This window comes from Camelus ferus, chromosome 14 (genome assembly GCF_009834535.1).
Source record: "Camelus ferus isolate YT-003-E chromosome 14, BCGSAC_Cfer_1.0, whole genome shotgun sequence".
NCBI classification, from domain to species: domain Eukaryota; kingdom Metazoa; phylum Chordata; class Mammalia; order Artiodactyla; family Camelidae; genus Camelus; species Camelus ferus.
The window spans coordinates 10973481-10987687 of record NC_045709.1 but is presented as its reverse complement, the minus strand read 5'-3'; the positions used below and the strand labels follow the sequence as shown (position 1 = coordinate 10987687).

The 14207-nt window shown below is 33.8% G+C and overlaps 1 protein-coding gene across 6 annotated transcripts in view; it reads left to right on the top strand.

The window, feature by feature from the left end:
* Positions 1 to 14207, top strand: part of INTS6 (integrator complex subunit 6) — an 82324-nt gene that overhangs the window by 50533 nt on the left and 17584 nt on the right. For all 6 annotated transcript variants that reach the window (XM_032496203.1, XM_032496207.1, XM_032496208.1 and 3 more), the window contains 3 exons: positions 4174 to 4357; positions 9544 to 9669; positions 11077 to 11231. In XM_032496203.1, coding sequence (XP_032352094.1) covers positions 4174 to 4357; positions 9544 to 9669; positions 11077 to 11231 — 465 coding nt within the window. The remainder of the gene's footprint in view (positions 1 to 4173; positions 4358 to 9543; positions 9670 to 11076; positions 11232 to 14207) is intronic.

The window sequence follows — 14207 nt, the reverse complement described above, 5'->3', positions numbered from 1 at the left end:
TCCTTCGAGAAAAAAATCTACTTTCACCCCTACCTCATATCATGTAACAAATTCAATTCCCCATGTATTTCAGGTTTAAATGTAAGTGGTAAAATAATAAAGCTTTTAGAACTAGAAAACATAGGAGAACATTTTAATGATCTTTGAGGACACAAAAAGTACTAATCATGAAAAGAAAAATATATTAAGATAATAAATCTATTTATCAAAACACACCAATAAAATGAAAGAAGTCAAAAAGTAGAAGGAGGTATTTATAATAACCATATCCAACAGAGGACTCATCTGGAATATATTAATAATCCTTCAACTCATTAAGAAAAAGACAAGTAATTCAGTTTTTTTAAAAGTAGGCGGAAGTCTTTAGCAGACACTCCACAAAAGAGCACAGTGAAATGGTCAAGAAATGTATGAAGGGTGTTCAACTTCCTTAGACATCAGGGAAATGAAAACCCCACTGAGGTATCACTGTATACACACCAAATGGCTAAAATGAGAAAAGACAGCTAACACTAAGGTGAAGGAGATACGGAGCAACTGATATTCTTGTACACTGCTGGTTGGAGTATAAACTGGCACAACCACTTTGGAAAACTGTCAGTATCTGATGAAAGTAAATATATCCATGTTCTATGACCTAGCAGTTTTGCTCCTGGGTATACCTAACAAATACATGCATATGTTTTCCATAAAGGCATGTACTATGATTTCATACTCTGTTCAGAATATACCCAAACTAGAAGCAATCCAAATGCCTATCAGTGAAAAATGGATAAATAAATTATAGTATATTCATGTACGTGTCACATACTATGTAGCAGTGGGAATGAATGATCTACATCTATATGCAATAGTATGGATGAATCTCACCCTCATATTACTGAATGAAAGAAGCCATAAACTAGAGAGATCATACTTTATAATTCCATTTATATAAAATTCCAAATCAGGCAAAACTAATCAATTGGAGATGGGTAGTGACTGGAGGGGGCATAAATTACTAAGGTTATGTTTTTTGATATAAGTGCTAGTTACCCATGGGCATTCAGTTTGTGAAAATTCATCAAGCTGTACGTTCATGATTTTTGTTCTTTTATGTATGCATACATGAATACATATGTATGTGATACTATCCAAAAGTATTGTTTCGAGGTCTGTGCATCTCGCTTATTTCATTTCAACTCTGGTTTATGAACAGACCATAGTTGACTTATTGATTCCCTCATTGAACTTCTACATTGTTTCCAGTTTTGCTCTGTTTCAAATAATGCTGTAGATAGCATTTTAACATGGCTTCTTGTGAAAATATATGAGGGTTTCTCTAAGACGTCTAGAGGTGGCACTGCTGTATCCTAAGGTATGCCCATTTTCAGCTGTTCTCCAAAATGGTTGTATGTAGGAGTGATGGAGAGTTCTCTTTGCTATTTATACTTGTCATCAGTTGATACTGTCAGGCTTGAATTTGATTTTTTTATGGATGTGAAGTGGTATCTCATTTGTATTTTAATTTGCACTATATGATGATTAGTATATTTGAGGATCTTTTGACATATTTATAGGCCACATGGATTTCCTAGAGTATTTTTTTTACCCATTTTTAAAATGGGTAAAATTATCTATTTGTATTTATTGCACATTTTTCTAATAATTAGTTTTATATTTTTCTTCTCAACTTATGTGTAATTTGCCTTGATTCTCAAAGTCCATATGTTCAGAAAGGCCTCCCTTTGTGATTTTAAGTCATTGCTAGAATTTCATTTGTAGACTTTAGATTTGGGGTAATTCAACCCTCCTGAGAATGTTTCTCATTCAGGCTTTTTATTTTTTTCCTGTTCCTGGTTGCCTGCCACTGCTTCATATTTCACTAGTGTGTTTCAGCTGTAGGGCATATTCTCCCCCTTCCTTGGTGATGAGGGAGGGTGGTAGTGATGTGGGGAAGGGGAAATAGTGAGAAATAGAAAAATGAATACAAATTTGACAGGTTTATAAAATTGATACAGCTATGTGTAAAATATTCTCATGACCCTTCTTGGCTTTTTGTCTTTTACTTGAAGTACATTCTAAATCTAGCGTTGTACAGTTGATAATCAGATAATGCTCATCATTACCTGATTAGGAGTGTGTGTGTGTGTATGTGTGTGTGTGTGTGTGTGTATGATCATTATCTGATTAGTTGTGTGTATAATAGTTTGGGGTCTATTGTTGTCCTATCCACCATTTATATATGTGGTCCCTGCAGTGCTCTTACCTACTGGATTCTTGAGACAGTTCTGCACATCCATTACTTTTCAGAGCAACTGCATTAACAGTTGAGACCCTCTTCCTGCAGTGCCACTGGGGCTTTGGTGTTTATCATCTGGCAGGGTGTGGTGATAGTAGCCAGGGCTTGCAGTTCCTGAGCTGTTTTGCAAGTGTTACAGAACCTTTGAGGTTACAGAATCTTTCTCAGAGAATATCCTGGCCCAGCTTTCTTCAAAAGACCTTCCTTATTGCCTCTGAGCTCTGCCTTAAGTAGGATCGATGCCAAAGGAAAAGCTCATGACTCTTGGCCACGGACACAACATTTTGGCTGATCTTGATCCTGGAATCTTGCAGCAGACTCTCTTGGCATGAGTCTTTTGGAGAGAGGTGCCAGTTTAGCTGAGCTTTACTAGGAACTCTCTTCTTAGAACTGAATCTGATTTTATTTTTTCAATGGTTTGATATAAGTCAATGAAGAAACTTAAGTTCTTAAGTCAGTATAGCATGACTTCAGTCTCTAGTTTGTCAGGTTCAGAAATCTTTGAGGTGAGAAATAGAAAGGGAAGGGTATAAGCAATACAGTTATGTCTTGCTTTATGAAGAAGGTAGTATAAACTCTGGTGATTAATTTGGAAGTGATAATTTTAAAATGTGTTCTATATTTTAAAGAAAACTCCAATATTTGTATAAGTCCCTGAATATGCTGATCCCAGGTTTAATTTTTATTTTTTAAATTTTATAAATGATAAGGATTTTTGTTTTCCTAAGCACTGTGTCACAGTTAAAATAGTATTAATAATTCCAGTAACATATATTTCAAATTTTCCTGATTGTTTCAAAAATCTTTGTTTTTGATTGTTTTATCTGTTACTCTAGTAGTTCCACCAACCCTCCCCACTCCCACTCTTTGCTTTCTCATGCCATTGATTTATTGCAGAAACCAGGTCATCTGTCTTGTAGAGTGTCCCACATTCTGTATTTGACTGATTGCTCCCTGTGCACTTGATCCTGTATCCTCAGTAGTCCCTGTAAACTGGTGGTTAGAACTGAGGGCTTGGTTAGATTCAGGTTCAACCTTTCCTCCCCTTTCCCTTTTTCCTCCCTTCCGGATGTTATGTACTTAGTGTTGTATCACATCATGAGACACATACTGTCTGGTTGTCCCCATTTTCTTATACTAAGACTGATGTGTGGATCTGTTGGTACAGAGGTGCCCATTAGAATCACTTTAAAGCTTTCTAAAATCCTCAAGAATCTTAGGTTCAGGTTTGAGAGGGATGGTAGATGCATGTATTAAAAAACACATGCAGGAAACTCTAAAACCTTTCTACCTTTACTCAGATGTAGTAAGAATCAGTATCTTTAATACCTTTACTATGTAATTAGAGTAACAAAATTTACTTTTAAGCAAATGCTTTGGGACTGTGTGTTTTGTATAAAATGAAACATATTTAAAGTGATTAACTGTGGAGATGTTTGAGGCTACTGTGGTGTAATAGAAAAAAACACTGACTTGGACCCAGGAGGTCAAATTGTTACTTTGTCTGAGACCACTTTTTTTCAAGTCTAGAAAATAGGAACCCCAAGATAAATCATAGGGTTGTTTAATGATTAAATGAAATGATTTATTCGGAAGCAGTCCAGTACCTGGTGGTGAGTTATATTGAAATCTGAAAAGCATTACAGGGATAGATTTTTTTAATTGAGATCTTCAGAGTAAAGCTTAAGAAAACTGAAGTAACAATATCTTACATGCTATTTTTTTATATATATATATGTATACTTTTGTTTTTGAGCTTGTTTTTTGAGTAATAGGAGACTCAATGAGTCATGATGTAGTTTTAACATGAGTGTAATTAATTAACATTAATGTGGGCCTTTTGGAAGAAATAGTGTGTGGAAATCTTATTTTTTTTCCCCCTTTACTTTCAGCTCCATTTACCTCTTAATTCTCCTTTGCCTGGAAGTGAATTGACCAAGGAACCTTTTCGTTGGGATCAGAGACTCTTTGCATTAGTGTTGCGGTTGCCTGGCACGATGTCGGTAGAATCAGAGCAGTTGACAGGTGTGCCTTTAGATGACTCTGCAATCACACCAATGTGTGAAGTGACAGGGGGTAAGTTTTTTGCTGGTAGTACTTCAGTGACTTAAAGCAGGGTTTACATGAATGTTTTAAAAATGTGCATATCAAAAACTCCATGTTTGTTTTTGTTTAACAAGTTCATAGAAGTTAGTAGACATACATAGTTTTAAAACTACTTTGATGAAAGTCATTCATCTGATTTGAACTACTGGATCTGATAATGAGTGGTAATTTTTTCCTAACCTATAGAAAATGCAGGTAGTTGAAATTATTAAACTTATTTTCTTAACTACAAAGATTGCCAGTGATTTACAGAATGCTATAGGATTATTTTTTGAAAATGTTTTGAGAATCATCTCATTATCCGTGTCTTGATTAATGCATGGTTAAGTACAGTTTTCCCCAGAGGCAAAGAGGAAGCTAGATAGGTTAGAGGAAGCAGGTAGTGAACTCTTAACCAGGTAGTCACTGTGCTAGTGAATATTAGTGACACTCTTGAAATAGAATATGTAATAGACTCAGGATTTACTATAATGTGGAATTGGTTAATAGGTGGGTTACATTCATATGAATAAGTATTGGGTGCTTACTGTGTACCAGGCACTGTTTTGTGCTGTAGGACTTCCATAGTGAAAATGACACATGGTATTCTTGCTTTCATGGTACATTTTAGTTCTCATTTAAGGAATCTGATACTAAAATGTCCAAGTCTGGCATACCACCGTTTCACCGGTGTCAGAGGCCTGTGACATAGTCTCCATCCACATGTCAGGGCTCTATTGCAGTTCTGTCAGAGCCAGCTACACATGTTAAAGGAAAATAGAAGGTATGATTAATACTTTAGGTGCCTTTCTTCTAAAATTCTTTGGGTTTTGGAAACCTGCAAATTTCACAGACAGAAAGGGCATCCAACACAGGTATGTGAAATAGATAAATTAGGAGAAAATTCTGAAATCACCATCGGTAATATCTTTCAGTGTCCCAGAAACCTTAGTTGGTCAAGAAATTAGAGAGCTTTCCCTAACATACATCCTGAATCTCTCCTGGTGTAGTGATTTATTTGCCTCTTTTCCTGCTCTTGCTGGCAATAATGGGAAGCTACTCAGATGCCACTCACCTTGTCATATATGTGAATAATGTTTTCTTCTTTAGTTTAACAGAATGTTGACTTAAAAAAGTTTTGAGGCTAAAACACCAGAAAAGTGGAAAGAACAGAAAAACTGTTGTCCACTGGTATCACACTATCCAAATATGCAATCACTGCTAACAATTTTGTGCCTTTTTAACTGTAATGATAAGAGTAGTATGTGTACATTTATTTTTCCAATTACAGAGTAATTCATATTCATTAAGGAAAAATTGGGAAGAAATTTGCCTGTGTTGCCAAAATAATTGATTAATATCTTGTTATATTTTTAATGTATATCTTCAAAAAATTGAATAATTGTCATTGTAAGCACTTTTATTAGGTAATTAATGAGTACCCACTCTGTTTACTGTTTTTGATGCTGGGAATACAGCAGGAACAATAGACAGAAAGCTTACATTTTTGGACTTTGTGACTGATAAGATCATGTAAAATGAATAAATAATATTTTGGGGAGCGCTAGTTACTATAAAGAAAAAAATAGGGTAAGGATGCAGAGAGCAACCTGAGGCAGAGAGTGAGTATTCCAAGAAGGCTTCTGAGGAGGTGACTTTTTTAAAAACCATAAACCTAAAGCATATGCTTACTCTAGTTTAAATCAATGTAAATATTGCATCCTTGAAGATTATTATACTCCTTGTCTAAAGAAGTAGGTAAGACAACAATTACTCTTTTATAAATTATATTTGCATATCTTTAACCTTGATGTTTAAAGTCACATGTTTGAATAGGGATTACATCGGCCCTGGTTGTATCTTATAATCCCTCTAAAATTATTGCTACAGCATGTTCCTCAACCCTCTTTTTAAAAAAAATATAATTCACATATACAACATTATTTTAGTTCTACGTGTACAACATAATGATTCGATATTTTTACATATTGTGAAATGATCACAACAGTAAGTCTAGTTAGCATTTAAGCAGAGATCTGAATGATGGAGTAAACCATACAAAGACCTAGGTAGAGGCTCTACATTTTGGGAGCAAACTGGCTGAAAGCTTATGTAGGGAGAAGTAGAGAATAATAGGTTGGTTTAGAGAGAGAGGCAAGGGCCAAATATTGAATAGCCTTTTAGGCCACAGTAAATTTTTTTTTTTCCCCAAGTGTGATGAGAAGCCTTTGGAGGGCTTTTCATAGGAGGTGACATCTGATCTCTGTTTCTGAAAGATCACTTCAGTTGCTAGATAAGAATAGGCTGTAGAGTGGGAGAATATAAGTGGGGAGACTGGTAAGAGATGATAGCACTTTAATCTAAAGTGCTGGGTTTGGAGGTGACAAGAGGGCTGATGCAAAGGAGAACTAAGGCTGATGGAAACTAGGGGAAATCATCCTTGATTCCTCTGATTCAATTGGCCTGGACAATTGGAGGTAAATGGCACTGAGATGGGTACTCTGGGGAACAGCAGATTTGGGGGGAGGTGCAGGGATGATAGCAAATTTTAAAATGCCTAGTGGACATGTTGGTGGAAGTATTGAGGATAAAAAGCATTTTATAAAATTGTAAGACTTTTCTAGATTAAATAAATTTAACTTTCTTAGCCTCTGTAAGGACTGTTGCCCAATTTAGACATGTTCCTTTTGTCTCTTCTCCATTTTACTAAAATGCTAATCTAGTATACTTTGTGGGAAAGTCTTTTCCCCCACTTTACTGCCTTCAGACTCACTATATTTAGATTTTTTTTGTGAACCCTACATAACCACAAATGAGCCAGCTTCTTGACTCGAACGTGTGTGCTTTTTCTCACAAATACAATTAGTGATCCCCAAAACTATTTATGCTTCAATACAAAGTGTCATACATTCCAAGGGGTGAGTTTTGACCTAAAGAATAAGAGAAACATGACATAGGTTAATAGGTTCACTTTTTAAAGATGGCAAATTTTGTTTTAACTTTCAAAAGAATTAATGGATTTTTTATTATTTTCTAAGTACCTCAAGTTTATTCACTTTTCCTCTAATTTTCACGAAATGTCTCTGTTAGTAATTTTGTTTCATACTAACTTACTTATATTTTCCTAATCAATTAGTTGATGACGCAGGTTAGGGGAAATAAGAGGATTGTCACAATTTTATACTTAAAAACTTTTTTTAAAACTTTTTTTTTGTTTAGTTGTTTTTTGTTTTTTCTTGTTTGTTTGTAGGGGGAGGTAATTAGGTTTATTTATTTATTTGGTTTTTTCAGTGGAGGTACTGGGGATTGAACCCATGACCTTGTGCATGCTAAGCATGCACTCTACCATTTGAGCTATATCCTCCCCCCAAAAACTTGTATTTTAATGACATCTTGGGAATACGCTGAATTATCATGAAATAAGATACTGATACAATCTTCAAAATACAATCTTCATATAATCTTCTAAATACCTTGTGTGTTAAGATGGTCGGCTTTTTTATGTATTGTTTTATGTATATGTTTAAATTGACTTGGAAAAAATATTTTAATTTGCCAGTTCTTTTAAATAGTGTAATTCCATATAGACATTCTGTTTTAAATATTGATTTTAAATTAAAATCGTGATTTTCAGGAAACAAGGTATATCCAGATTAAGTTTCTAATACCCTGTAAGGGTTTGAATCATGGCTGCACAACTGTACTAACTTGGATAAATTAGTTAACCTCTCCGGGTTTTAGTTTCTCATTTATAAAATGGAGAAAGTAACCCATAGGGTTGTTGCTCGGCTTAGATAAATTAATGTAATGAAGTGATTAGAATGGTGCCAGTACATAAACACTTAGCAATTGACAGGTGTTTTTATGATTATGACTCTTATTGTCATATACAGGTAAGCTGTTTGTTATATGATACTTGTTTTTCTAAGTAAAGCTGACTCTGAGGATTTGAATCACATGCCTCATGTTCTCTTTTCTGAGTAACCTTCAGCAAATCACATGTTAAGTGTAAATTGATATGAGTAATTTGATATGTCACATATAATAATAGTATGTTTGGAACTAATTTGTTGAATTTGTAAAGGAGTAGCATTTTTCCATTTGAGCTTATTGCAAATAACATTGTAAGATGTTTGATTAAAGACTGAATTTTAGTTGTCATGGTTTTCAGCACTGGTTTTGATCACACATAATAGAAATGTGATATGTTACATATGTAATTATAAATTTCATAGTCACATTAAAAAGAAGTAAGTAAAATTAATGTCAGTAATATTTATTTAAAAATTTATACAAAATATTTCAACATTAAATTGATATTTAAAAACAATTGAGGTATTTTACTTTATTTTCATATTAAGTCTACAAAATCAGGTGTATATTTTACAGTTACTGTATATATCAGTTTTGACTAGCAATGTTTCAAGTTCTCAGTAGCCATATATAGCCAGTAGCTACAGTATGAGACAGCACAGGTCTAAATTTATTGAAAAACCCTGTTTAGGAAATCTTTTCATTGGTACTTTTTCTTAATCATTAACATTTTAATGTTTCTGAACCAAACATTTTATAGGTTAAGATATACAAGCAGGAAATTCACTTAAGATAGGTAATTTCCAAGTATGTAAGCCAAATGAATCTCAGAAAAGCACTTGCTACTATCTGTGTATTAAAGTGCAAATACTTAAAATATGCAGTAACTGCCAGCAGACCAGTTAAATAATTATTGAGTATCTACTGTGTCCTTAGCATTAATCTTAGTAATACTTCCGTTAAGCAGAAAGTTTTTTGGGGATTAGTTACCAGCTGTGGTGTATGTATATTGAAGATAAATTGTATTAGATAACAGTTGGAGATAGGTTTTTATATTTATATGTATTTAAAAATCACATTTTATATAATATATATACATAGTGATTTTTTTCATCATGTTTTGTTCAGCTCAGGATTTCTATTTTTTATATACCTATAATTAGAAGAAAAAGTGTACATACTTTCACAAAATGGAACTGTTAATTGAAAATCACTGTTTTTGTTTCATCATTCCATCAGATAATGAAAAAGTCAAACTTTACCATTGAACTTTGTTAATCAGTCAAAAACCTCACTATGGTTCTTTCTTGCTAAAAGTAGGAATTTCTGCAACTAACTAGTTCACTTTATTCTTTTTATTTCAGGCCGCTCGTACTCTGTATGTTCTCCAAGAATGCTTAATCAGTGTCTGGAGTCCTTGGTGCAGAAAGTGCAAAGTGGGGTAGTAATTAACTTTGAAAAAGCAGGACCAGATCCTTCCCCTGTAGAAGGTATTATTTTACATCTCTTACAGATATTTTAAACTTGCTCTATCTAGTATTCAACTAGTACTGAAAAATTACTATGATTTGGCCTTAACATTGATAAGGCCAAATTATTAAGATGACAAAATGGCTATTGGTAAAGAGGGAAGATTAAATAGGAAGGTCAAGGTAGTATGATAGTAGTTTAGCAGCATCACCTTTTTATGTTGGTTGTTCATAGCCTGAAGTTTATGAGCCCAAAACCTTTTTAAGCATTTACAGATTAGCATATTTCCTTTTTAGTATCATAATGTTGACTCTCTCCAGTATATGTGCTTCTTCCACGTCCCTTAATTCACAAGAATGTTCTACCCTAGATGTTAATTTAATTCCTTGGCTACATTTTTTCTAAGGATCAAACTGGTCAGAATCAAATGGTTGATGTGGTTCCAAAAATGAGAAACCATCCTTTGCCATTCAGCTTGATCCTTTTAACTCTAGCTAAGCTCCACCTGGCTTTATTCTAATATTCTATAATTGTGAACTATTTATATTAGCCAAAGAGTGTAAGAAGTTTCACTAGAATCAGTGGGCAGCTTACTTCCGGACCCTCTGCATTGTACAGCATAGCTTATGACAAGAATCAGAAAGTTGTTAATGACACTTGGTGAAGGTGATCCACTAGAGTGGGTAATTGAGAGAAAAGAAAGGTCATAGAGATGAGAAAATGGTACCCTCAGAGGGGATCATAGGGAAGGAGCAGGAGATGGTAAGATTATATAAATTGTAATGCTATAAATTTATTGGTTTAAAAAAACAAACTTAAAAAATTAAATTGTGTAGACATGGGATGTATTTATTTTTATATTATTGTAGGGCTTCACTTAGAGTAGGCACCAAGTAAGTATTTACTGAACTGTTGGAGAAGAGTTGCTATTTTGCTACAATTGTTTTAAATTAAAGGTTGATGCTTCACATCTAGATTTGCATATTAAGCTTTTATTTTTATTTTTGTTATTAGGCTTTAGTTAAAATGATTTTAAAGAAATACTCATTTAGCAGTATTTACCTAGTATTTACTAAGCCAAGCATGATGATGAAGAAATTGGATGTTTCCCCTTATCTGGTGGGGAAGACACATTATTCATTAAACAATAATTTGTCATAAAGTATTTTTTACATATTCTGATTGGGCAAGCAAAGGGTGATGTGGGACCTCCTTTCAGCTGTTGAAATCATAGTTGCAATTTGGTGATTTTACTCTAGTGAATTCTAATCTAAATGTTGTCTTAGTCATGATAGCATTCTACATTTAAGAGAAATAAGGAAATCCAGAATTGAACAAGTATTAGGGCGTTTTTACTAAGTACTAATGGGTATAATTTAGCTTTTTATGTTTTTTTCTCTTAACAATATATACTTTCTTTTCTGTAGATGGGCAGCCAGATATATCAAGGCCTTTTGGATCTCAGCCTTGGCATAGCTGTCACAAACTCATATATGTCAGACCAAATCCTAAAACTGGGGTTCCTATAGGTCATTGGCCTGTTCCAGAATCTTTTTGGCCAGATCAGAATTCTCCAACACTAGTAAGTACCAGAGAGACTGTGACTTTGTAATAGTAACCATTAACTGCTTTTCATACTAGTTTTAAGTACCATTATCAGTTAAAGTTAAAGGCTAATTTATAGGAATCTGATGTTTGAAGGGCTATGATAAGCTATTATTTGCTTTATTATACTGTGTTGTTCACTATAAAGTAATAAAAAAGAGACATCTGTTTCCTTTAGAATCTAATACTATGCTTTTTTTTTTTTTTTAATTACTGGTATCTGGTTACAGAATCATAGATATATAACAAGAGTTTCTCTTTGAATTCTAAACAATGTTAATATGAGGATTTGTCTCTAGGACATAATCTAGAATTTAAATGAAGGCTTAGAAAATAGTTCTGATGATTTGCTTGCAATCTTTTTGGACTTAGTCTTGAAAATTTGTGTTGATTTGTATAGTTTTAGTTATATTCAGTGTTTTCTGTCTGGAAGTTTAGGGTGGAAAAGATTTTTCTGGTCTTGTTTACATGAATTTTTAAGAAACAGGGAGGCTTATTGAATGATCATGGTGAATTATCAGTATCCACTATATGGGCCTTAAAATAATAGAGTAAATTTATAGAAATATCCATTCAATCTTGTTAATACAGTGTTTTTCTGATTAGTGTTTTTTTCTAGTATCTGAAGATATCATGGGATAATTTGTGGGAGAGCATGACAATGGTCCTTTTGATGTTTCCCTTAGAAGATTAGAATTGTATTTCAAAGATCATTAAGCAGTCTTTAATAATGTTTCCTGCAGCTATCATTTGTGGATTAAACTGAACTGTTTTTGAAAACTTTTATACTTTAAACCTATATCAACTATTCAGAATAATTTTTACTTCTATTCTATACAAGGTCTATAAAGTGACATTTCCTTTATTCATTAGGGATTTAATGAAGTTAGTACATGAAGTTAAGTTTTTATAAATTTTAGTGAGGTATCTTCTCTATTTCTTTTTTTTTTTTTCTGATTGAACCATCATAGTTTTTTCAGTCTGACCTTAGAGAAGCTCTCAATTTCCTTGGTCATTTTACTTTGTCTTCTGGAGCCCTTTCAAAACTCTTATAGAACAGATATTGGAATGAAATATTATACTGTTGATTATTCATTCTGTTGTGTATGTATTAGCACCTCAGTAGTACATATGGTACTTATTAAGTCCTAATAGGAAGAAATCAAAAACCAACATCACAAGCATTATCTGTTAATGTTACTCTAATGGGCTATTACAAATTGTTACATGCTATAGAGGAATTTGAAATCTAGGTAGGATTTCAGTTGGAAGAGGAAACAGTATGAGAAAAAAGAATGGAAGTGAAAAAGAACAATGTGTCTTTAGAGGAGTAGAAAATAGCTGAGAATAGGTGGGTCATAGTATATTTGTAGGACATTGGGAGCACTATTAAATAAACCGAATTGCTCATGACTTTAAATGGAAAGTTAGAGAATTTGAGTTTTTCTCAGTGGAGTTCATAGAACTGAAGACATTTTTAACAGAGTGCTGCTTTAGGAAAATTAATCTGGTGGTTATATGCAGCAAAATTAGAAGGAGATGAATTGAAAGATGGAAGCAGGTTACCTTGAGGGCTATTACTATGGTTCATGAAAGAAAGATGAGTTTGAATTAAGATGACCGAAGAGAGAATCATAAAAAAGAGATAATATTGGGGAGAACTAGCAAAATTTAGTAACTGAAGAATCTTAGAAGGGAAATGAAATTTTTATAAATAATAGTATTTCATATAGAAGTATTAATACTGAAATTAAATATGATTTATTAGAAATTGGTTCTAAATTGGAATCATGGCTCTACCAGTTATCAGCCATGTGTCTTTAGTTAATTATTTTCTCTAAGCCCCAATTTCCCATTTGTTAAATGGAGATAATAACTCCTATCTGATAGGATTGTTTTGAGGATTAAATGAAATAATAAATAAAAATTTTTCTTTGCCAAATTGTTCTAGAGGATTCCCCCTCTCCCTACTCCCCCTTTCTTCTTAGATCTCAATGTTTTCATCCAAAAATTGTATTGAGTTTTATAGACCAGTTCAATAAACTGTGTCAGGTACATGCTAGGCACAGGAGCACAAGATGCGTAAAACATTGTACTTACCCTCTGGAACCTTTCCATTCAATAGGAAGGTCAGCCATATAAATGTAATGGAGTGCAGAGAGCTAACTGTAATAGAGCGGCAGACAGAGCCCCGAGGAGGTGGTGCCTGACTGCCTGCTATGTGTATGGTGTACAGGGTGAGAGTGTGTGTTGGGGAAGAAGTCTTAGAGGTTGGTATTTGCCAGTTCAGACGTCAAAACTTACTTCATCTGCAATATGCAAGGGAGAAAATAACAAAGCATCCAGGGATAACGTGAAACACGGGGGCATGAAAGATGATATTCTGTTTGGGCAACTGCAGGTAGTTTGGTATGGCTGGAGCACAGGGTGGTAGTTAAAAGACAGATAGGGACCAGATCGTCAAAGGTTCTTTGTATACAATATTAAAAGAGCCTGGCCCTATTTTTAGGTGATTGGCTGCTACTTTTACCCAATAATTCGAGATAGGAAAATTACATGATTATATTTCATGACCATGGGATTGATTGGAGGGGACTGACTAAATTAGGGAGACTAATTTAAAATAAGCAGTTGTACTAATCTAGTCTGAGAAATGATGAAGGCATGAATTAGAGTGGTAAGAAATAGAAGATGAACTTTTAGAGAGATGAGAATTTAGTGTTGACAGAGGCCACGGACTAAATACTGAACACCTGCCATGTTTATGTGTTCTAAGTGGCTTAGGATTTGTGGTATCATTTTATCTAAGTCTTTGTGCCAGTTAAATATGGAGGATAAGGAGGTGATATTAAGAATAGTATCTAGGTTTTTAGAACAGGTTTTGTGGTTTGGGGGGAGAAATAATGAATTTAGTAATAGTACATCTGAGAGACCTATAGAAATTCAGGTTATG